This window comes from Panthera pardus, unplaced genomic scaffold, assembly GCF_024362965.1.
Source record: "Panthera pardus isolate Hobbes unplaced genomic scaffold, ASM2436296v1 HiC_scaffold_22, whole genome shotgun sequence".
NCBI lineage: Eukaryota > Metazoa > Chordata > Mammalia > Carnivora > Felidae > Panthera > Panthera pardus.
The window spans coordinates 1,960,036-1,984,090 of record NW_026526788.1 but is presented as its reverse complement, the minus strand read 5'-3'; the positions used below and the strand labels follow the sequence as shown (position 1 = coordinate 1,984,090).

Here is a 24,055-nt window from a genome sequence, read left to right as displayed (position 1 = left end):
GCTCTGTCCGCAAAGTGGGGGTTCTCAGGCCCAGCGGGGGGCCGCCGTCCTCAAACACTGCATGTCTCCACTAGCTGACGATGTTTCTGGATGTTTGGTTTACCTGGGAGGGAACCACATTAAAAACTCTGGCAGGGCCCGGGGGGGGCCTGTCTGTGAGGCATGCTCTGTGAGAAGCACCACGCAGCTTGGCAGGGGCTGTGGGCTGCAGTGGCCTCAAGGCCACGGCTACGTGCAAAGGACGGCCAACCCCAGACACTCAGACCGCCATGGTGGGGACTGCGGGGGGATGAGAGACGCCCCCTGGATCCCGTCCTTTGCGTAGGGAGCTCGTAGATGTTAGGACTGAATCATCTGGTTTGGATTCAGTCTGCTGGTGACAAAGCCAGGGACAGGGTGGCAGATGGCGGAGGAAATCTGTGACCCCCAACCGTGGGATCGGCGTGCCCTGCCTCGTCCATGATAATCACTGTCCTAAAGTGCAATTAGAGGCTTGGAAGCACCACGGCCTGCCACCAAAGGGCCACACGTACCCCCGCTTGGCCAGGAAGCTCGGCCAGAGGCTGAGAGAGGGGGTGAGGCTAAGTTCAGCCCTAGTGGGTACATTTCAAAGACTCCAATATTGAACAGCAGTTTAAAACACAGGTCCCGGTGTGCGGGAGTGAGTCCTGAGCCCGAGGCCTGCCTCTGGCACTGACAGGGCTGTGCTCTTAAGAAGCATGAACTCAGGGGCGCCTGGGTGGCTCAGTCGGGTGAGCCTCTGACTTCGGCTCAGGTCACGATCTCACGGTTCGCGAGTTCGAGCCCCGCGTGGGGCTCTGTGCCGACAGCTCGGAGCCCGGAGCCCGCTTCGGGTTCTGTGTCTCCCTCTCTCTCTGACCCTCCCCCGTTCATGCTCTGTCTGTCTCTGTCTCAAAAATAAATAAACATTAAAAAAAATTAAAAAAAAAAAAAAAAAAGAAGCATGAACTCAGGTTAAAGACCGGCCACCCTCTAGGGCACCAGAAGCAAGTGGCTTCTAGTCTCTTCTAGGCTTTTCTTTACCTGTGGCTTTCAGGGCGGTCCGCAGCTCATAGGAGGACATGGTGCCAGACTTGTCAGCATCGAACTGAAGGAACAGGTTCTACAGGGAGGACAGAGGCATTGAGAACCAGAGGGCACCCAGGGGCGCCAGCCAGTGACAGCCCTTGAGGGAGGACAGACTCCTCACAGGGTCGGGTGAGGCCTTCAACGCAGGCGGGTCCCTGTGATTTCCCTTTTCAATTTGGGCGCCAGCGCTGTGGTACTTTGCTAAGCCTGAGACGTGATCTTGGGAATGGAAATTCCACCATAATTACTTCCCTTCTGCCCTCTCCTGGCAGGCAGCACCTTGACCGTTTAGAACCCCCTCCTGCTCTAGGCTCGCGCAATCCCCAGAGGCCAGGCCCCGGCCGGGTTACTTACCGTCCACTTCTGCAGCTTGTCCCAGAACACTTTGAACTCCGAGAACTCAAGCTTCCCGTTGCCGCTGGTCTGTGCCGAGAGCATTAAGGAAGGAAGGGAAGAAGGCAGGTGAGCCGGGTTTCAACCCGGTGCCTCGTAGGACTCCAGAGACGAAGGGGCAAGGGGCTGGCCCGGGGGACTGGGGACACAGATCCAGGGCTCTTAGGGAGGCGGCTTAATTACAAACCATGCATCTCTGAAGAATGCAAACTGCAGGGGTGAGATGGGGAGGGCACCAGAAGGCTCGAAAAAGCACATTATAAAAAAAAACTCCCTTTATTCTCTTAGAGGGGACCCCAAAGGGGTAACAAGATCCCCAAGTCCCTTCAAAACCTTCCCCCCACTGGCCAGTTCGGGCCTCTTGATTCGGTTCCAATTCTAGGGGCGGCCATCTTGGGTTGTTCCCCGAGGAGACGCCTATCCTACCCGTGAAGGAGGCCACATTCTAGAAAGGTCCGCACCGCAGGAAAGCACAGCTATTTCTGCCCATGAATTTGGAAGGATACGTCCATTAGAGAAATGATGTTTTTACAGGAAATCAGGCTGAGCTTCTTGAATTTGACGTCCTTTTCTGAAATCACACACGAAAGCAGAATTCATGGGACATGTGATAAGATAAACCTATTTCCAGCTGCTGGAAGTCCTATGGTGTGGTCAGATCTGGGGCTGGTGAGGGGGACACGTGGTCACTCCCAGGATGCTGGTGACAGTGGAAACTGACAGGGCCCTTTGTGAGGAAAATTTGCTAAATATAAAAAAGATGCCTTAAAAATGGGAATATCTTTCCATTCCTTATCCTAGTTTTAAGACTCCCAAGCAAAGAATTACAAATTAAGATTTTTTTTTTTATCATTTGGTCATTAATAATGGCAAACATTTAGAACGGAAAGGGGCAACAATGCAAATGTCTCCCCGTGAGGAATAAACGACACCTGGTATATTCTTACAACGAAACATTATCTGGCCACAAAAAGGGATGCAGTGATCCTGGTAAATACAACGTGGATAGATTTTGTGAATGTTATGCTAAGTAAAGAAGCCCATGAAAAAGGACTCCCTATTACATGATTTTTTTTTTTTTCCTAAGTAGGCTTCATGCCCAGCGTGGAGCCCAACACGGGGCTTGAACTCACGACCCTCAGATCAAGACCTGAGCTGAGATCAAGAGTCGTCGGATGTTTAACCGACTGAGCCACCCAGACGCCCCACAGGATTCTTTTTATATGAAAAGTCCAGAACAGGCCAGCCTAATAGAGACAGAAAGTAGATAGGTGGTTGCCATGGGATGGGGGCGATGGGGAGTGACAGCCGCTGGGTACAGGGTTTCTTCTTGGAGTGATGGAACGTTCCAAACTTGGTGGTGGTCGCACAATTTTCCGAACATCCTAAAACCCGTCGGGGGTGAATTGTATAGTAGGCGAATTATATCTCAAAGCTGGGACATTAAAAAATAAAATTGTCAAGGGGCGCCTGGGTGGCTGAGTCGGTTGAGCATCCGACTTCGGCTCAGGTCATGATCTCGAGGTTCACGAGTTCGAGCCCCGCATCTGTGCTGACAGCTCAGAGCCCGGAGCCTGCTTCGGATTCTGTGCCCCCCTCTCTCTCTCTGCCCCCTTCCCCACTCGCGCTCTGTCTCTCTCTCTCTTTCAAAAATAAATAAACATTAAAACAATAAAAAATAAATGAAAATTGGATCTATAATTTAATGACAATTATGTGTGTGCACATATATCCACACACTGAGAGGTACAGACGACATACACTATACACATACATGAAGATACACACACGTATCTTAACAGTGCTTATTTATGGGCAGTTGATTATTGGTGGCTTTGGTCATTGTCGTGGGGCTTTTCTGAATATTTTAGAATTTTCTGCCAGAACTGGCTTCGTTTTTGTAATCAGGAAAGAAACAACAAAAGCTATTTTTAAAGTCTACCTAAGGCCAGCCCTGGAAAGCAGGGAACCTGGGAGAGCTGGAGGGGAGCCAGGAGGTATGCAGTCACAGGTCACGTGTCCCCTCCACAGGAGCCCTGGGGTCCCCGATGGGTGGTGGGTATGAGCACTTACTCTTTTGCAGCACAGCATTTAAAACATATTCCAGTTTCTCTGCAGTTACCTCCACGTCCTGTGGGAGGGGAGACAATTGCTTTTGATGGCCCGTAGCACCTTCTTTGTGAGTTGTTTCCAGTTCTGAGCTTGATTTGGCTCAAGCAATAGCCCGGCCCTCAAGGACCTTGCCACGGGCCCGTGTGCCCACGTCGTGAGTGACTGCAGCTTGCTGAACTTCTCAGGGACGATGGCCAACCCAGAAAGGACGGGAAGGCTGGGCCCCACAAGGCAAGCTTCCCCACTGAGCTAAAGTTCCCAGGTGCTTATGTCAGAGCACATTGATGTCTGGTTCTCCAAGCCTCTGTGCAGCAGAACCGCCTGGAGATTATTAGAAATGCGGGCATGGATTATTCCCATGGATTGTTTTCAAAACCTCCAGGGTGAATTTCAGAACCGCTTCTCTAAGGCTGTGTGCTCAGTGCGCTACATCTCGGCATCAGAGGACACTGAGAAGCTGGTTAGAGATGGGGAGGTCCAGGCCCCGCCCCTGACCTCCTGGTGAGGAAATCTGCATTTTCCCAGGAGGCTCAGGCGATGTGTCTGTACGTGACTGAGCAGCGTGGACTTAGGGCTCCTTCTGTCCAGGATTTTGAACCAGCATGCGAAACAATCACCTGTGAAGTTACTTCCGCACACACCTGCCCAGGTTCCACCCCGGAGCTTCTGAGGCGCAGGTGTTTTTTGGTCGTCAATACAGTTTGAGAGAATCTCCTGCAACATTCCTCACTTCCCTTTCCAACCCGGATCTCCAGTTCCAGCAACTTCTGTCCCTCCTACGCTGGGAGGGGTTGCTCACCCAGGACCGTCCTCCGGATGGCATCAGATGCCGGAAGTTAACCATTCACTCCCTTCCCCACCCGGCCAATCAGCCCCGGAAGGAGAACGGATGGCCGCTTTGCCTGCACGGGCCCCCACTTTTCTCCACCCAGACTGTTGTCCCCAGGTCTCCCTGACCTCCCGTTTATGGCACTGCTTGAAATCCCACTGTTAGGGCTTCGACCCCAGGGGCAGGAGTCACACGGGTTTTACGATTCAGGAGACCCATTGGAGCAGGAAGCTAATGAGGTCATTAGCACCGGCCATGAAATGGTTAACTCTATTTATGGCTACCAGGGAACACAGGTGGGGACAGTTTCTAGGAGAACGGAGGAGGCCGGGCCAGGAGATACCCAGGGCCCCCAACAAACAAGCTAAGTACTGAGGGGGCAGGGATGGGGTCGGGGTCAGAGAGCGGGAGGTGAGGGACAGATCCTCTCCTTCCCCAGTGGCTGGCCCCAGCCCGAGCTGCCAAACCCGGTCACACTGCTGATGTCACTGGACAGAAATCATGTTTGTAATTTAACGGTGACGTCCAAGCAGCACCACCCTCCCCCGGAGCAGAGAGAACATTTTAATGGCGGTGGTCTATGGGTAGAGTTCAATGGGCCACGTCTTCCAAGCTGTCTCTAGCCTTTCACAGAACGCCTCTGGGCCGGGCTGAGCTCCTTTGGGTGCTATTACCCCACGGACAGTGGCAGACCGGCGTGAGAGTGCGGTGGGGGAGGCGGTCCTGAGAGCCTCTCAAGGGACTGGGGCTGGTCTTCCAAGTGACCTGGGCTGGCCTCACGTTGGAACTAGGCCCGCCAGGCCCCCGGGAGGCGTTGCTGACCAGCACCCTGCTGCATCCCTGGGCGGAGGAAAGCAGGCCCCTGAGCTCTGCAGAGGGTCAAGGCCGAGTGCAGCTTGCGGCCAGCCCTACCTCGCCGGCAACTTGTTCAAACAGGGCCCGGAACTGCAGTTGCTCATCTGTCTCCTGGCCAGCTGGAGTCGGCTTCGGAGGCTAAAAAAGCAACCAGAGGAACTCACGTTGGGCCCCACGAGAAAGGAACTTGGCATTTGCTTTCCCAAAGAGATAGCAAGAGAAAAAGAGGCCCGCCCTGGAGACGGTGTGGCCCCGTGGGATACGCTGGGACCTCGCTGCTGTGTGGGGCGGGGTGGGGGTGGGGGACAGAAGTGGCCACCGTCTGTGGCATTAGGAACGGCAGCCTGATTCCTTGCGACGGCTCTTGAGAGGGAGAGTCTGGAAGGACTAATTAGTGGGACTTTGCAGGTAAGAGCGACAAAGGAGGCCAGAATCCTGACCGAGTTGGGGTCCCGGCCAGGGTGGCCACAGCCCCCCGTCTGACCCTCACCACTCTTGACTGCTTGACTCTTACTTGCTTCACCATCTGTGTTGACAGGTGGTAAACTCTTTGAGGGCAGGAGTCTGTCTCTAGCCGGGAGCCCAGGGCCTCGTGCGTGGGAAGAGCTCAGTAAATGTTTTGGGTGTTTTGTCCTGTGCCGATCCGAGCTGACTTGGGAAGCGTCAGACTGTTCCGGCTACACCTCAGCACCTCTCGAAAGTCTTAGAGCCCTTGGACAAGTATAAAACCCGCCCCTCCCTCTCCCCCTCCCCACCCACGTCTCGTCAGGAAGAAGTAACATGTTGCCCTAAGTCCGCTGTAAAAGAATCCACCAGCTACTCTCGTTTTCTTCTTATCGCTTTTCTTAAATTGAACGCGCTTTAAAGATAATTCATCCCCTTCAGAGGCAGCAGCCACCTCTCAGGGAACAGAGCGAGTTGGTTAGCACAGAGAAAGATCAATCCAAACAGAGCTTCCTTCCGGGCACCTACCTCGTCCCCGTGCCTGGTCCTGGAGGCATACGAAAGACTTAGAAGGTACAAAGCCTCTTCTCCAGGAGGTTAGAATCGAGGTACTTACCTGATCGCAGATAAGACACTCCCCAAACTCCGAAGTTTTGAATGATGCTGTGACTGAAGGAAGCTTTCAGGACAGACACTGAATCCCACCCTCCAGAGTAACATGAGAAGGCTCACCTCGGGAAGGTCAATGTTCACATCTCCATCCATGTCCCTGGGTGGGGCGGGGAGGGGGGCAGAAAACACACCGACTCACTTGTGGATTCACTTCCTCCCTAGGATCTGCAGCACTAACGGGGCCCCAGAGGGCTTGGAAGGCTCTGGCCCATTGAAGCCCTTCTTTTTCCATGATGTTTATGTGTCACAGGGTCTGCAGACCCCCTGCGTTGACCTCCGTCTCTCTCCCCTATCACTCAGACCCTGCCCAGCACGAAAATGAGAGGGAGGCAGTGTAGCCATCAGCCAAGGAGAACTCGTAAATCCTGGACTTCTAGAAGTAAAAGAAACTACCAGCTACCACCGCCTGTTTCCTGGATGCGCTTTCGCAAGGGATATTTATGAAGTGAGGGTTGGGCTGTGTGTGTACGTGCCTATGTTTGGGGAAAAGAGGAGAACTAATGGAAAGGTTTATTTTGCTGTTCACATATTTAGGGGAACCGATAGTGTTTGGAAAGCAATAATATTGGCAGCAGGAGGGGGCTTCAGCTTTTAGTGAGACGAAAACATTTGGGAGAATCCAATCTTACAGAGGAAACTCGAAGCACTCCCCAAGGAAAACTACTAGAAATTCAGAGGGAAGACCCATAATCAAACATTAAAATGGAGCCCAGATTGGGGGGGGGGGCAGAACTGGCCGCTGCCTGTAGCATTAGGAACTGCAGACTGAGTCCTTGTGAAGGCTCTTCAGGGAAGAGTCTGGAAGGACTAATTTAAATTAGTGGGACTTTGCAGATAAGAGCGACAAAGGAGGCCAGACTCCTGACCCAGTTGGGGTCCCGGCCATCCCCTGGGCATGCACAAGAGAACCCTTCCAGAACTTTTTAAATTGTTTAAGATCCTCTCAAGAGGACGAGGCCAATGGCAGTAGAGGTCACTGTGGTTCTTCAGTTACTGAGCTACGGAGCTGGTGTGTATGCTTGAGATCACAGCAGATGAAAGTACTTCGTTTGGAGGCCCCTGGGTGGCTCAGTCGGTTAAGCGTCCGACTTCGGCTCAGGTCGTGATCTCACGGTTCATGAGTTCGAGCCCCACGTCAGGCTCTGTGCTGACGGCCTGGAGCCTGGATTCTGAGTCTCCCTCTCTCTCTCTCTCCCCCTTCTCTGCTCACACTTTGTCTCTCTCTGTCTCTCAAAAATAAATAAATATTTAAAAAGAAAGTTCAAGTACTGTGTTCAGGGCGAACGTGAGTATGGACCCTAGCTCTGCCATGTGTGAGGCTTCTATGAATGCCCGGGCTCTGATCTCACCCCACTGCTGGGGCAGGGAGCATAAAATGAGGGATGGGCACAGCCTGGTTTCCCTCTCTTGTTATGGCTGCCCACAAAAATCGCCCATCTTCACGCCTCTCGTATAGGTGCTCTTGCGTGAACAGACACGGGGCTCGTACAGGTGCTCTTGTGTAAACAGACACGGGGAAATGTACCCTCAGCTTGCACTGGCATCTGGGAGAAGGCCGGAGGACAGCTCTCCAGCAGGATTTTTTTAAAAAATTTAAGATCTTATTGCCCCTATTTAGCTGATGGGAAAGAACCACGCCTTTTGTAATCAGCTCGGGAAACCCAGCCAGACTTGAGAACTGAGAGTATTCTCAACGCCCGCCACCAGTCCAACTCCATGCCACGAAACAAGATAAAACCGGAGGCCACGAAGTCACCGCTGACTCCATCTTGTTTTCTCAGGTCGGTCCTCAGTGGGGGGGTGCATCTAGCTCAAATACAGAATTCTCTGCGATCCCTCGAATGCCGCTAGAACGTCGCCCTGATGGCGAAAAGGGCAGCAACGGGAAATTTTTTCTTAGAAGTATCTGATACGGTCTAATTTTTTGCTAAGACGCTGCAAAGGGGAGGCGGCAGAAAGTCGGGTGTATAAAATGGAGGGCAGCCTTGGGTCAGGTAAGCACTTGACCATTGGCTTTGGTGATTGTAAGCGCCTGACATTACGTTCTGGACTGTCGAGGCATCCATTTCAAAGACCCTCATCTCAAAGAAACACATCGTGAGCGACATGGCTAGATAAAAAGCCCAGCTACCCCACCCATGAGGTTGCCCCTTTTTTTAGAAAGCTCCGGTAGACCATTTGACCCACTGCTTCCTTTGCCTTCAAGCATTTTAATTCACCAATAGTGACCCTTTTGAAACTCTAGGCTCCTACCCTCGACCCCAATAAAGGCAGAACCCCAGGCCTGTGCGCACGCTCTCTCTCTCTCTCTCTCTCTCTCCCCTCAAGATATTGCTGTGTGACTCCAGGGGTGCTGTGTATCTTCCAGAACCTGTGAGCAATAAACCTTGTCCTTTCCAGGTTCCCTGGGTCATTGCTGAGATGCGTCTGCCCTCAACGTTGGCTCCAGCTGGGGAACCGTCTGGGGGGGCTCCCCAAAGGGAGTACAGGCCCAGGAGAGTGCCCTCAGATGTTCCTAGCTGATGGCATCACTGTCCCTAGGCTGAGACCGACGACCCCAAACAACTTGGCAATATTTATTAACTGACGCTGAAAGAGCAGGTCATGCTAGAAACTTTCTAGAAACGTGTTCTAGAAGGAACTGGTCATTGTAATAGCCACCCCCCTTCACTTTGCTCAGAAATAAGTCCTAGCATTTCTAAATGTGGGTCCCGCTCCAGAAGCTTCTTGGACATAGAGTTTGGAAAATGAAGCGCTCCACCCGAGGGGGTCTGGTGAGCATGATTCTGGAAGTGGTTGGAGAGAGCAGCTTTTCAGTGGCCTGTTTGAGGGAAGGAAGGAGCAGAACCAAAATAGAAATGTATCCCACTTTGCAAATGGGTTAAGAGACCTTCCTGCCTGCTGTCTCAGGTGCGTCGTGGAGAAGAGAAGAAAGGGGTCAAGGCTCCAACAGTCCCCTGGTGACTTCTCGGGGATTGAACCACTAAATGAAGAGGGATTCTTGAACCTGTTACTCACTGGGTGATAATTTTCTTCTCCGTAAAGATCCTCAGGCAGAAATCAGCTTCCTGATGGGGCTCAAAAGTGCTGGGTATCAGGATATACTCCCCAGGGGGCAGCTGGAAGCGGTCGGAGACTTCTCTCAGGTTGATGAACGTTTTGCTTCTGGCCTGGGAAGCATGGTACCGGAAGAAGTCTTTGTTCAGGTGTTCGTCTTTGCGGGGGCTCTGCAGTGGGAACGTAAGAGGGTGGTTCTATAAGGAGGGCCACTGGTCTTGGGTATTTGGACACAGTTTGGGGACTGACCATTGAGTCTCGGGCATGTGGCTGAGAATCCAGGACATAGGCGGTGGGCTCTAAAGCTCAGCTTGGTTCCTACCCACCTGGTAAATGGCATAGCCAATGGTCAGCATGTTGGCACCAAACCTCTTGAGTTTCCTTCGATCTTTCTGCATCAGGGCCACAAGGAAAGTGCAGTCCTCCTGCCCCTCATCTTTCTCAATCAAGGACAGTTTTATCTGTGGATTGGTCCAGAAGGTATCTGCCATTGAAAGAAGTGAATTATTTTGCTTTCCTTTAGAAAAACACAAAGGACACCCCCCTACACACACACACACACACACACACACACACACACACGCACCATCCACCCCCACCACAACCTCCCAAACCTGAGAAAGTCATTCATTTCTTCTCTCCCTGTTCTGATGGCCCTCGTGCCCTACTTCCCATAATCCCAGTGAGAATGCCAAGTGCTCTCCCTTTTCATTTCCACCTTCTCTTGAACCATTTCCCACAGAACTTTTAAAAGACATTCTTCTGGGTCTACTCAACTACAGTTCATTCCATCTTATTTTGTCCGTGTGGTATTTCAAAGGAGAGTGCGGTGCCCTTGGAGTTATGCAGTTTGAGCAGAAGCCACCCCACTCTGGCTCCAAGGGTGAACACTGAGTGGTTTATGTTCGCCCCTGTTGCCTCGGACAACTGGAACAAAGCCAACCAGCATGTAGCATTCACCAGGCAATATGGGTTCAAGGAATTCCCAGTAGAAGGGAGTTGAGGACTACTGTTGGATGACCCTTGGGAGCTCTCACTGTTCATGCAAACGAGGGCTCAGAAAGCCCTGAATGCTGCTGCCAGCCCTCCTGTGACTCTCAAGAAATCCAGACTGAGGAAAAAGTCAACAGAGGGAAGAGGGCAGAGCAGAGGATTACAAACCAATGCGTTGACAGAACTATGCCTGAAGGCCACCCCGCTTCTCCTCTGAATTTTTCAGTTATGTAGGGGAAAAATCCCTTTTTATTGCTAAACCAGCATGAGTTGTGTTTTCTATTATTTGTGATGGAAAAGAACCTAAGTGGGAAAACAAGAGAGTTTCCTTGAGCAATTCTTATCCAACTTCCTGCTCCTTCTTTGCAGCCCTCACCAGCCATCTCTGAAATCTTACTGTCTAAACTCTACACTTCAGGCTTTCTCCAGGGTCCTGGCCCTGATCCACTGATGTACCCCAGGTTGGACTGGACACTTGGCAATAACAGAGAGTGACAGGTGGACGACCAACCTAGAAAATTGCGGCAGCCCCCGGCGGTGGAGCCCCGCACCCAGCTTCCTTGATGGACCGTCACCTCCCATTTGTGGACAGCATCCTCCTCCAGGGCGTCAGGAGTCAGGTTGCAGATTTCTACCTTGTCAAAGTGGGTCTTGAAGTCCCTAAACGCCATCCTACAACAAGGTGGAGAGACACCAAGGCGTAGGAGGTGATGGTGATGCCATGATCCACTCAATCGCTTAATCATCTTACCGACCACTAGTGAGTGTCTGCATCTGTCCTCAAGACTCAGGTGTGGGCAGACAGAAAATGCACAAACAAAGGTAAGGAAAACCCAGAGCCTCTGTACTCAAAATTCAAGGTAAATGCATCTCTAATTTCCAATTGAATGGCTTGTTAATCTCTCAAGCTTGTGGATCCTATGTGTTTTCCACAAATTTCTTTGACTCATGACTGCATGGTTCCTGAAGCAGGCCACCAAAGTTCACCCATCAAAACGGGGCCAAGGACTGCAACCCACTCCTTCCATCTAGAGTGGGGTGTAAGCAGTGATGTGTGGGTCAAGGCTGTTGGGAGTGGGGGTGTCTTCTCCAACCTTTCCTGTTTTTCCTCTTCTGCTGGCTTCCTGCAGGTGACTGTGTGACCCCAGGGGAGGGGGGAGCCATACAGAAGAAGGGGCTTGGGTCCCTGAATCACTGCACAGAAAGGGCCACCCACAGAATAAGGGTGTCTTCCTGGACTGTTATAATGAGTGAGAGATAAACTGTATTGCATTTGAGTCTTTATACATCTTGAGTCTATTTATGACAGCAGCTGGTGTTGTTACCCTAAGTCATTGGTGCCTTGAAGCATGGAGCTGCCATGACCGAATTCTAAAATATGTGATATCAGCTTAGCATATGGGCAGGTTTCAAGGACATATTGGAGATAGAAAATAGATATTCATGTTAGGAATGGCAATATATTTATTAAAACTGTAAAAATAGGGGCGCCTGGGTGGCTCAGTCGGTTAAGCGACTGACTTCGGCTCAGGTCAGGATCTCGCGGTCCGTGAGTTCGAGCTCTGCGTCAGGCTCTGTGCTGACAGCTTGGAGCCTGGAGCCTGTTTCAGATTCTGTGTCTCCCTCTCTCTGGCCCTCCCCCGTTCATGCTCTGTCTCTCTCTCTGTCTCAAAAATAAATAAACGTTAAAAAAATAAATTAAAAAAAACTGTAAAAATATGGAAGACAGAGGCTGTGCTCCAGGGGAAGAGAATGGAAAAAGCTGGAATATTCATACGTACCGGTTTTTGCTTAGGGTGTTTAAGAAGGTATGTAAGAAAGAGGTGAGCTCAGGTAAGAATTGACTAGTTTGCTCACCAGGGAATAAAGCTAGAAATCCGAAATTTGTGGTCTTACACAGGGGAAGAGCCAACTGTTTTCTGAACCCCATAGGAAGAAATACGATTAAAAAAAAAAGCTTCTAGAGATGAAGGTCCATTAAAAACTTTCAGTTAGGGGCACCTGGGTGGCTCAGTCAGTTAAGCGTCCGACTCTTGATTTGGGCTCAGGTCATGACCTCACGGTTTCGGGGGATTGAAAACCACGTCGGGCTCTGCGCTGACAGTGCAGCTTCTGCTCGGGATTCTCTCTCCCTCTCTCTCTCTGCCTCTCCCCCACTCGTGCGTGCTCTCTCTCTCTAAATAAATAAATAAACGTTAAAAAAAAAAAAACAACCTTTCAGTTACGCAAAGAGATTCTACCCTGTGGAAAGTCCAGATTAGGAATGTTTTGTGCCCACTTCAGTCTATATTCAGCTCTCAAGGTCGCTCGCTGCCTTCAGGGGTCCTTGTCATCAAGTGGGGTGAAGGGGTAGCCCCTGGGAGCAGTGGGGCTGCCTGCCTTCAAATTCACGGTGCAAACTCGGTTGATGGGTAGTTTGGGGGAGGGGTGCCAGGCTGCAGACCCAGGCTCGGCCGCACGTACAAATCAAATTCTCTGCCAACCTGGGTGAATGCGAGGGGGTTGAGACAGATGCATTTGGTTTACCAGAGAAATCAAACAAAGACAGACAGACAAGGGAAACATGCAAGTAAGCCAAGGGCCATAGGGCGCTCTCATACCCGTTATGTCGTTAATACAGAAAGGAAAACAGAGGCCAGCACTGTACCAGAATTCCCCGTCGTCGAGAGAGGTGTGACACAGGCGCTTCTGCTCAGCTGGCCCGACCGAAAGCCACTCAGAGGAACTAGGGATAAGCGAAATCAGGCTTTAGGTGGAGGGTCTTGCACAGCGGCCGAAACAATACTGGCCTCGGTGGAGAGGAGTGTCCCTCCTGGGGAGGCAGGGTATGCGGCCATGTGGGGAATGGTCCCGGTCAGTGACTGCTCCCTGGGCCCCAGAAATGTCCCAGGGGAGCTGGAGGCTGGTTGAAAAGTGAGCGTCCAAAAGCAGCCGATGGAAAAGGCCCTTGGGGTCATTTGAACCTCCTCCATGGGGGATTCTCATGGGGCCATCATAGGATGTTGAACACCAGCAGGGTAGCAGAAACTTCCAACTGGAAGCCACGAGTGGACTGAAATGCGTGCCCGGGAGCACCTCCTGGCCTCCCCTCTTTGTTTGTAAGTGACGTTTTGACAGGTGATGGTAATAATGCCTTATGTTCACCTGGGCTTGAGATTCCACACGTCAAACACCTTCTTTACGTGACTGTGCTAGGAGGCCAGGTGGGGTTCTGTGAAGTTCACGGGCCCATTTCGTGGACCAGGGCACCCAGGTGGGCAGCCGTCACCACCCGCCTCCAAACCCAAGAGTTCCACCTCGCCTCCGAGTTCGCTGTGTCTCCGCGACCCCCGCAGCCACCCCCAGAGAGTTCAGGCCGAGTCACCACCACTGTGGTGCTCAGCCAAGGCTGCCCGCCTCACCCACACCCTGCATTGGCCCCTCTCCAGGAGGAAGGAGCCCCTCTCCAGGTCCTGCCCGCCAGGGTTGGAACAGCAGAACTAAGAGCCATTATTTTCTTTTTGAACCATTACCTTCCACGGGGCTCACCCCCCTGATAGCGGTCAGACTGGCTAAGGAGCGCTTTCAGCACTTCTGTCGTAACAGGGGGTCAGGATCAGGAATCAGGATGGGGACCTGCCCTCCATCACCCCAAGGCTGAGCGGGAGCGTCCGGCCTTGACCCCAGTAAATGCACTCTCCTTATTTCGCCCTCTGCGTGTTTCGCAGGAGAAGGAGAAAGGGGCCCCTCGTGTTCTCTAAACTGAAGGACGGGATGAGTCTACGCAGGATAGGAAGCCATCTCGTTCATTTGGGTTTCAGTATTTCTGTGCTTTCCAATTCTGCCAGGAGAGGGAGGCCGCTCTCTTCCCTCCTGTGATGCTGCTCGGGTGTGAATCCATCTCGGCCACAGCTCCTGGGAACCGGGGCGGCAGGTAGGGGGACAAGAGCAGCAATGGGAGGCCTGGCCTCCTCGGGGGCATGTGCTGTGCCCTCGGGCTGGAGTCAGGTTAACGGAGACACAGACGCGCTGACGATTGTGCCGCGGTGGCTTTGTTGTGAGCAGAGGACAAACAGGAGCTCAAGATCTATTCAGGTTCGAGACTTGCCGGAGGTCTCCCCAGGGCCCCACGAGCCACGAGCGGGCGGGGCTGGGACAGCAGGACCCCAAGACGGCAGGGGCAGGGGCAGGGTGGGCCCCGCCCAAGCATATCTAAACATTCCCTGGTCCCCGTCACCTGGGCCGCTTCCCGAGGGACAAGGAGGGGACACACACCTGCAAAACAAAACTTTCTTTATAACTGGGGACCAAATAAAGAACCCTGGCTGACTGCTCTGTAATGGATGAATTTCCTGTCGCGCTTCCTCTGTCTCTCCACTGGGCCACCGGGCCTCTGGCCAGTGGTCACTGACCAATGAGAGAGAACCCTGGAATGACTTGCCTGGTGATATTTCAGGGATCCTCACACCCAAAATACTCATTGCCACCCCCACCCCCACCCAAAACACATACATACCAAATATCAAAGCTACCATAATTGGAGATCAAGCCTTTCACAATACCATGGGGATATGAACTATTCCCATGGGAGGGAATACATCCACTGACATAAATACAATTATTGGAAAGTTTAAAAAGACATTAGGGGCACCTGGGTGGCTCATTCGGTTAAGCGACCGACTTTGGCTCAGATCATGATCTCGCAGTTTGTGGGTTCTGTGCTGATGGCTCAGAACCTGGAGCCTGCTTCAGATTCTGTGTCCCCCTCTCTCTCTGCCCCTCGCCCACTCTCCCTCTCTCTCTCAAAAATAAATAAACATTAAAAAAAATTTTTAAGCCATTATAAGGGTGTTCCATTTTGACTACATGATGGACCAGAGGGCTAAAAAGGGAGGAAGTAAGGCCACCCAGAAGCAGGACCCTGAACAAGAGTCAGGAGGGAACTGGGAGCTGTAGACCAAGGGCCCCTTCTTCATACGTCTGCACAAACCAGTGCTGGCCCCTCTGTGCCCCCGAAGGCAAGGAGGTGGGGACTGACCTGTCACTCCAGGACCCGTTCCACTCAACCTGGCCCCAAGGGTTCCGGACTCTGATGAGCTCCACGTTCCGGCCTTGGAAGTTTACCTGGAGGGGAAAAACACCGGGGAGATTATATATTCACGTGTGGACCTCAGAGTGCTTCACCTCCAGCCCGGGCTGGGTTTACTGAAAACCTCTTGACTGTGACACGCTAAAGCCATGTCCAAACTCATCAATTCTTTTTTTTTTTTTTAATTTTTAAATGTTTATATTTATTTTTGAGACAGAGAGAGACAGAGCATGAGTGGGGGAGGGGCAGAGAGAGAGGGAGACAGAATCCAAAGCTGTCATCAGCACAGACCCCGGTGCGGGGCTCCAACTCGTCAACCGCGAGATCATGACCTGAGTCCGAGTCTGCTGCTCTGGCGACTGAGCCACCCAGGCGCCCCGAAACTCATCAACTCTTCACTGGCCCTTGGAATTTTCTAGTTCCTAGTGAACATAATGGCTAGCGTTACCAACACCGTTATATCAATCACCCACGATGGTTGCACTGCAGCTGGGAAATAACGTAGAATTACAAATAACAAGAAACTAGTCCACACGAATCTTCAGATGAACGAGTTTTCTGTCTGGACTGGACTCTCCCTAGACGCGGAGACCAAGTCTTATTTATCAGTGTACCCTCAGCGTCTAGCACAGCGAGCGGTAAAGAGTGGCCAGAAGTACTCATGGAGTGAGTTTTCTTCATCCGTAACATCTTACTCATGGATCAGTGAAAATTATGCAAGCACACACTGGAAATGTAAACAATGAATAAACAAAAACCACTTGCAAGCCTTCTGAACCCAATCTTCCCCCACTTTCAGGTGTCAGGTGAAGATTTCTGCTGTCCATATGGAGAACCCTTGGGCCGGTAAAGAAGGATGATGCAGTCATGGCCTCCATGCTCTGCCCTGGACCAGGAGAGAGGGCCAGTGCATTTAGAAAGATTTCGGAGGAAAGAGAGTAGAAGTAAATGACTTTTGTTCATCAGTGAACCAGAAATTTTAGCTCAAAACTCTTTACCCTCATGCACTGGGCACAAATTATATTTTTGACGTGTAAAAATTAAGTTAGTGTAACCTCTCCAGGGTCCAAGATGCAGCCCGTAGCTCATCATGTAAGATGTCCATGAAGAGAATTGTTCACGGAAGGTAAATCCCTTATAGGTGGAGAGAAAGGAAAAACAACTGAACAGATGTGATGAAAGGTTTCTATTTCTTAAAATAATATTTGGAAGATGTAACATTAAAAATCACCTGCCAAAAAGAAAAAAACCACCTGCCTACCCAAGTGAGTGATTGGCCAGGCATTATGGGTGGGAAGGAGGAGGTAAGAACACTTTGCAAACAGTTTTAATTCTAAAGAATGCAACTGTATCCCCTGGTGAGGAGGAAGGACCGGCTTCCTTCTGCACTCCTTACTTCCCACTCCTCTGGACTGGGTTTCTCAAAACATGGGTGGCAACAGGAGGAGACCAGAAGTGCCGGTGTCCTCTAGAAACCGGGTTTGAGACTTGTCCAACAGAAGCATGAAGTGGGCAAAGACAAGCCTTCGGACTTCGTTGAACTTGAACCTGAGAGGATACAGCCCTTGGCTTCTTGTCCTCCTCTTCCAGGTCATCCCCTTTGCTTCTCTTTCCCGCGTGTCCCCCCAGGAGCGCTTGTCCAAACCAAGCATTCACTAGAAGTCAGGGTGGTGTGCCGCTGGGTCTGGAAGCCCCCGGGAATCAGTTCCACCCTGGACTATAGCTGCAGAGAATAGGACTTTTGAAGGTTGATTTTATGCGTCACCCTGACTTGGCCACTGGTGCCCAGATATTTGGTTATACACCATTTTGGGTGTGTCTGTGAGGGTGTTTCTAGAGGAGATTAGGATAGGTAGACTGAGTCAAGCAGATGGCCCTCCCCAGTGTGGGTGGACCTCATCTGATCACTTGAAGGTCTGAATAGAACTACAGAAGGTGGAGGAAAGGGAGAATTCACTCTGTGTCTAACTGCTGAGCTTGGACTTTGGTCCTCTTTTGCTCTGAGACCAGGACATGTACCCTTGGTTCTCCTGGTTCTCAGTCTTTTGGACTTGGGCCAGAACATCATCCCCAGCTTACAAATGGCAGATCACAGGACTTCTCAGACTCCATAATCATGTGACCCAATTCCTCATTATCTATCTATCATCTATCTATATTTTAAAATTGTTTTTAAAGTATATTTTAAGAGAGAGAGAGAGAAGGAGAGAGACAGACTATGAGCTGGGGAGGGGCAGAGAGAGAGGGAGAGAGAGAATCCCAAGCAGGCCCTGTACTGTCAGCACAGACTGTGAGATCATGACCTGAGCCAAGATCAGGAGTTGGGCACTTAACCGACTCAGCCACCCAGGCACCCCTCATCTATCTATATCTTATTGGTTCTGTTTCTCTAGAGAACTATGACCAGTACAAGACTGGTAGAATTAGGGTAGAAAAAAAAGAAAAAACAAAGCCCAGGCTCCCACACCAGCTAAACAAGGTTGTTACTCTGGTGAAATCACATGTTTCTCTCCCTCTCTCTCTCTCTCTCTCTCCCCCTCTCTCTCCTATTTTGCTCTTTTGAATTCCAGCTGTCTCTCATCCTTTAGATGAGACATCCTCAAAAATATCTGAAAGTGTGGTTTAGACTGTGATGCCCTGAGGGTTGCTTCAAGATTCACAAATCAATCAGTAGGATACACCACATTAATAAAAGAAAGTATAAGAAATAAGAACCATATGATCCTGTCAATAGATGCAAAAAAAGCACTTGCAAAACACAGCATCCATTCTTGATAAAAACCCTCAACAAAGTAGGGATAGATGGAACACATCTCAACATCATAAAGGCCACATATGAAAGACCCACAGCTAATATCATCCTCAATGGGGAAAAGTTGAAAGCCTTTCCCCTACGGTCAGGAACGAGACAAGGATGTCCACTCTCACTGTTACTATTTAACGTAGTTCTGGAAGTCTTAACCAGTCTTAACCAGGCAACCAGCCAACAGAAAGAAATAAAAGGCATCCAAATCGGCATGGAAGAAATCAAACTTTCATTATTTGCAGACAACGTGATACTCTACGTAGAAAGCCTGAAAGACTCCACCAAAAAAATCGCTAGAACTCATACATGAATTCAGCAGTTGCACGATATAAAATCAACTACAGAAATGTGTCGCATTTCTATACACCACTAATGAAGCAGCAGAAAAAGAAATCAAGGAATCAATCCCAATTCCAGTTGCACCAAAACCAGTAAGATACCTAGGAATCCACCCTACGAAAGGGGCAAAAGATCTTTACTCTGAAAACTACAGAAGACTTAGGCAAGAAATTGAAGAGGATGCAAAGACATGGAAAAGTATTCCATGTCTTTGTAGACATTTGAACGTGTAGAACAGAACAGGGAATATTCCATGCTCATGGATTGGAAAAACAAATTGTTAACATGTCAATACTACCCAAAATAAATACTACACATTTAATGCGATCCCTATCAAAATACCACCAGCATTTTTTTGCAGCGCTAGAATAAACGATCCTAAAATTTGCACGGAACCACAAAGACCCCTGAAAAAGAAAACCATCCTGAAAAAGAAAAAAAAAAAAAACCTGGAGGCATCATCAGGGAAATACAAATCAAAACCACAATGAGACGTCACCTCACACTTGTCAGAGCGGCTGAAATTAACCACGCAAGAAACAACTGGTGTTGGTGAGGAGGCAGAGAAACGGGAACCCTCTTGCGCTGTTGGTGGGAAGCAAACCAGAGCGGCCACCCTGGGAAACAGTATGGAGGTTCCTCGAAAAAGTGAAAATAGAACTGCCATATGATCCAGCAATTGCACTATTAGGTATTTAACCAAAGGATAGAAAAATACAGATTGGAAGGTGTACATGCACCCCAATGTTTACAGCAGCGCTATCAACAATAGCCAAACCATGGAGAGAGCCCAAATGCCCATTGGCTGCTGAGTGGATAAAGAAGATGTGATATATATAATGGAATATTATTCAGTCATCAAAAAGAAGGAAATCTTGTCATGTGCAACGACGTGGAGCTAGAGTGTATTATACTAAGTGAAATAGGTCACTCGGAGAAAGTCAAATACTATATGAGTTCGCTCATATGGGGAATTTAAGAAACAAAACATGAAAATATGGGAGGGGTACTCTTAACGAGATCACACTCTTAACGACAGAGAACAAGCTGAGGGTTGATGGAGGGAGGGAGGGAGGGAGGGAGGGAGGGAGGGGATGGGCCAGATGGGTGAGGGATATTAAGGAGGGCACTTGTGATGAGCGCTGGGTGTTGTATGTAAGTGGGGAATCACCACATTCGACTCCTGAAACCCATATTGCACGGTATGTTAACTAAAATTTAAATTAAAAACAGAAAAAATAAAATAAAATGTAAAACCCTCGAAGTCATTGGCAGTCGGATACATACAGATTAAAACAATGATGCAAGATCACCTCATACCCGTTTGTTTGGCAAAATGCAAAGACCGGCTGTTGGCAGAAATTCGAGGAGGGGACAATTTGACACGTGTCCTGGTGGAATCGCAGCGTGTTGCGACCATTCTGGAGAGTAATCTGGCACTATTTAGGCAATTAAGTACATGCCTCAGATCCCGCAGTCCCACCTCTGGGCATGCACCCTCCAAAACGTTTTGCCTAAGTGTCTGAGGAACCATGTTAAAAAGAAAAAATATAGGGGCGCCTGGGTGGCTCAGTCGGTGAAGCGGCCGACTTCGGCTCAGGTCATGATCTCACGGTCCGTGAGTTCGAGCCCCGCGTCGGGCTCTGGGCTGACAGCTCAGAGCCCGAAGCCTGTTTCAGATTCTGTGTCTCCCTCTCTCTGACCCTCCCCTGTTCATGCTCTGTCTCTCCCTGTCTCAAAAATAAATAAAATGTTAAAAAAAATTAAAAAATATATATATATATAATGTGACACACTAAATAAGTACAAGGGACTAGCACGACCGAGGCTATTCCTATACCCTGTCCACAGGGGTTCACATCGCCTACCTGGTCAATTCCTGTCACACTGTAGGCATGGCCCTTAATGAGACCAAAAGGTGTCCGGGCTTCAGACTCTGTAGCATTTCGGATCTGGAACACGAAAAGAGCACCGTTGGACCCACTGGGGACCTTAACCCTTCCCTCCCTGCCCAGACCGAGCTCCAGGCCGGGGCTGGCCCCTTCGAGCCACGTGCCTGAAGCATAGCCTCGCGCCAGGGTGAGGAGACCCTGAACCCCGTGACAAGTTCACTTTTTGCCCCCAAACAGAGCAACTTGACCGCCCCCATCATGCAGCACGGCACAAGATAGAAGTAAGATCCCATACACCCAAGAGAGGATAGCCGGCATTTAACAGTAGACAACCCTATGTCACACGCCTGAAAGCACAGACGAAATGGATAATTTACTAGCAAAGAACACATTCCCAAGGTCGACCCAAGAGGAGACAGAAAGCTTGAACAGGACTCTAACAACAAGCTGGGATAAAATTATATGTGTGTGTGTTTGCACGCATGAAGACATTGAGAGTCCTCTCTACAGATACGAATTTTTTAATGATATACGAAGCAAAAAAAAAAAAAAAAAAAAAAAAAAAAATTCAGGCAAGTATAAAGTAAGATTCCATTTAGTAAAACCAAACTAAACTTCTGCTGTGGTTGTGTATGTATGCGCATGCCTGTGTGTACAAAGAAGAGTGAGGCGTGAAGGGCACACACCCGGTGTCACAGGGCTGGGACTTGGGGAGGGAGATAGGGATTTGCCTTTATAGATCGCACGATTGTCCCACTGGCTACAGTAAGTACACCCCAACTTTGTAATTTGGAAAACATGAAATTAAAACCTCTGTTTTAATGAAAATAAATAAACATTGACACCACCCTCCCACTGCCTGAAAGTTATGTTCTTCCTCACACGAGGCCAGGGCAGCTGGCCCAGATCCCCAGCCCCAGGACAGGGGCGGGCATGTCAACAAGCCAATGAACGACTTACATCAATGGAGCAGCCCACGAGAGAGCCCCTCTTCAAGGCCTTCTCCAGAATCTCATAGAAGTTCTCTGGAGCCTCTTTAGTTGCAAAGGTCTCTGCTACACCCCCGGTGAAGTCTTCCATGGCCTCGATGGCGCTGCCTCCCTTCAGAGCCTCATAGCTACCGCTCAGCCTGCAAGGGCGGCAAGGAAGCACGGACACCGTTGCAGGGAACCAGGAAGACCACCAGGTGGCGCCCCTCGGCCAAAGATTTTCTAACTTGTAGGGACCGTCGTTCAGGGCCTTGCCCTGGCTGGGTGGTGCGGAAGGAAGATGGGAAGCAGGCATAGGGCTTTCCCTGGAGCTCCAAGGATCCAGGCTCTCTGTGAGACAGGCAGTTGGCTGTGGTGGTAAAGGGCGTGGACTCTGGTCCCTGACCGGCTGCAGGTTCAAGGGCTGGATCCACAATGTACAAGCTGAGCGCTCTGGGGACACCTCCCTTACCCAATGCTTCAGTTTCCTCATTTGCAGAATGGGAGTGATGGGTGGTGTATGCTCCCTCCTGGGACTGCTGTGAGGTTTAAATGAGTCTCTCTCTCTCTCTCTCTCTCTCTCTCTCTCTCTCTCTCTCTCCTCCCCTCTCTCCCTCCCTCCTTCTCTCTCATCTTACACAGAACAGGGCTTGACCATGAAGGTGTCAGCTATATGTAGACCTGAGACAAAGTTGAAGATCTTTTTCTTCCTTTCTGGTCTTGCATAATCCCAACCTTTTTTCTCATAGTTGTATTTTTTATTAATATAAGTTTTATTAATATAAATTCATATCAGGTAAAGCCCTATGCCTGCTTATATGTTATATATAAATTTATATTAATATTATATTAAATTCTATTAATATTAGTTGTATTTTTATTAATATTATTAATATAATAACTTATATTCATATAAGTTAATATAATATAATATAATTAATATACGTGCACACACACACATACACACACATATAGGCATCCTGCTTGAATTTTAAAACAAACTTTCCCATTTAGAACAGTTTCAGATTTAAGGAAAAAATTGTACATAGTACAGAAAGTTCCCATCTCCCCCCCGCCTGCAATTTCCCCTGGTGTTAACATCTTACGTTAGTGTGGTGTACTTGTTCCCGGTGACTGAACCCATACATTGTTATTATTAAGGTCCTTACTTTCTTCTTATGTCTTTAGTTTTTACCTAATATCCTTCTTCTGTTCCAAGAACAGGATATCCCATCCAAGATATCACATCACACTTAGTCCTCATGTCTCCTTGGCTGTGACAGTGTCTCGGACTTTCCCTGCTTTCTATGACCTTGACAATTACGAGGAATACTGTCGGGTGTTTTGTAGAATCTCTCTCAATTAGGATCTGTCTGTTGTTTATCTATTGGTTAGACCGGGGTTATGGGTTTGGGGGAGGGAGACCACAGAAGTAAGGTGTCCTTCTCATCACGTCACATCCAGGGCCCAGATGTCACCATGACTTATCGCTGCCCATGGTGCCTTGACCACCTGGGTGAGGTCATGCCTGTTAGGTTTCTCCACTAGATAGTTACTCTCTCTCCCCCTGTCCACGCCGTCCCCTTTGGAAGGATGTCATTACGTGCAGCTAAGGAGCAGGGAGTTTTGCTCAACCTTAGATGACTTGCAACTCTTCTACAGGGTAGATTTATTCTTTTCTCCGATTTATGTATTCAGTCATTTGTTTATATCAGAATGGACTCATGGGTATTTGCTTCGTACTCTGGCTTATAATCCAATACAACTTTACTTATTTTGTTCCTCACACTGTTCTAGGTTTGGCTATTTTCAGCTTCTCCAGCTGGCTCCTGGGTCCCTTTGACATAACCCCATCAGTGTGTGTGTGCGTGTGTGTGTGCATGTGTGTCTAAAACATGTTCTCACTCCTTACTACTGCAAGATGCTCTAGGCTCATCTTATGAATTTCCCACCCCTGTCCTACAATCAGCCTTATCTCCATGGAGCCTTGGTTCCTTTCATTGGAAAATGGTATTTAGAAACCAAGACCCGAGAAGTAGGAGTGCTTGTTGCTGTGGGGCTGCCATTGTTTCTAGGCCATCTCTGCTGACAAAGCGGGGAAATAATGTATATACACTGACCCTGTATATATACATATATCTTTATGAAACCATCTCTTTTAAACAAGACGTGAGTTCAGCCTGAGTCACCAGTCCTAACCCATGACAACATGCATTATTCCAGCCTCCTCCCCTTGCTTCTTTGTAACCTCCTCTCTAACTGTGAAGAACATAGCTCGACCACCTGCCTTAATTGTTCAATTCACAATTATATACATGTATCATATAGTATATATGAAACATATATATTACAAAACATATATATGATACATGTATATATGCATAATATATGTATTATATATATACACACACATATATAGCACATATATCATACACACACACACACACACACACACACACACACAATTATAAATGTATAATGGTATCAGAATGTTGTCCTGTGCCCCATGAGAAACAACTTTATCAGCCCGAGTAGAAT

General features: G+C 49.4%; 1 protein-coding gene across 4 annotated transcripts in view; it reads right to left on the bottom strand.

Annotated features, from left to right (window-relative positions):
• Positions 1–24,055, bottom strand: part of CAPN9 (calpain 9) — a 43,815-nt gene that overhangs the window by 5,824 nt on the left and 13,936 nt on the right. For 2 of the 4 annotated variants that reach the window (XM_019419043.2, XM_019419044.2), the window contains exons 5-17: positions 21,510–21,678; positions 20,526–20,609; positions 15,462–15,547; positions 13,092–13,169; positions 10,956–11,116; positions 9,778–9,935; positions 9,413–9,621; positions 6,455–6,491; positions 5,336–5,416; positions 3,556–3,613; positions 1,989–2,053; positions 1,444–1,512; positions 1,045–1,123 (exon numbers count right to left, since the gene is read on the bottom strand). In XM_019419043.2, coding sequence (XP_019274588.2) covers positions 1,045–1,123; positions 1,444–1,512; positions 1,989–2,053; positions 3,556–3,613; positions 5,336–5,416; positions 6,455–6,491; positions 9,413–9,621; positions 9,778–9,935; positions 10,956–11,116; positions 13,092–13,169; positions 15,462–15,547; positions 20,526–20,609; positions 21,510–21,678 — 1,334 coding nt within the window. Of the gene's footprint in view, positions 1–1,044; positions 1,124–1,443; positions 1,513–1,908; positions 2,054–3,555; positions 3,614–5,335; positions 5,417–6,454; positions 6,492–9,412; positions 9,622–9,777; positions 9,936–10,955; positions 11,117–13,091; positions 13,170–15,461; positions 15,548–20,525; positions 20,610–21,509; positions 21,679–24,055 lie in introns of those variants that run through there. The other 2 variants (XM_019419045.2, XR_002072352.2) reach the window with 2 other exon arrangements.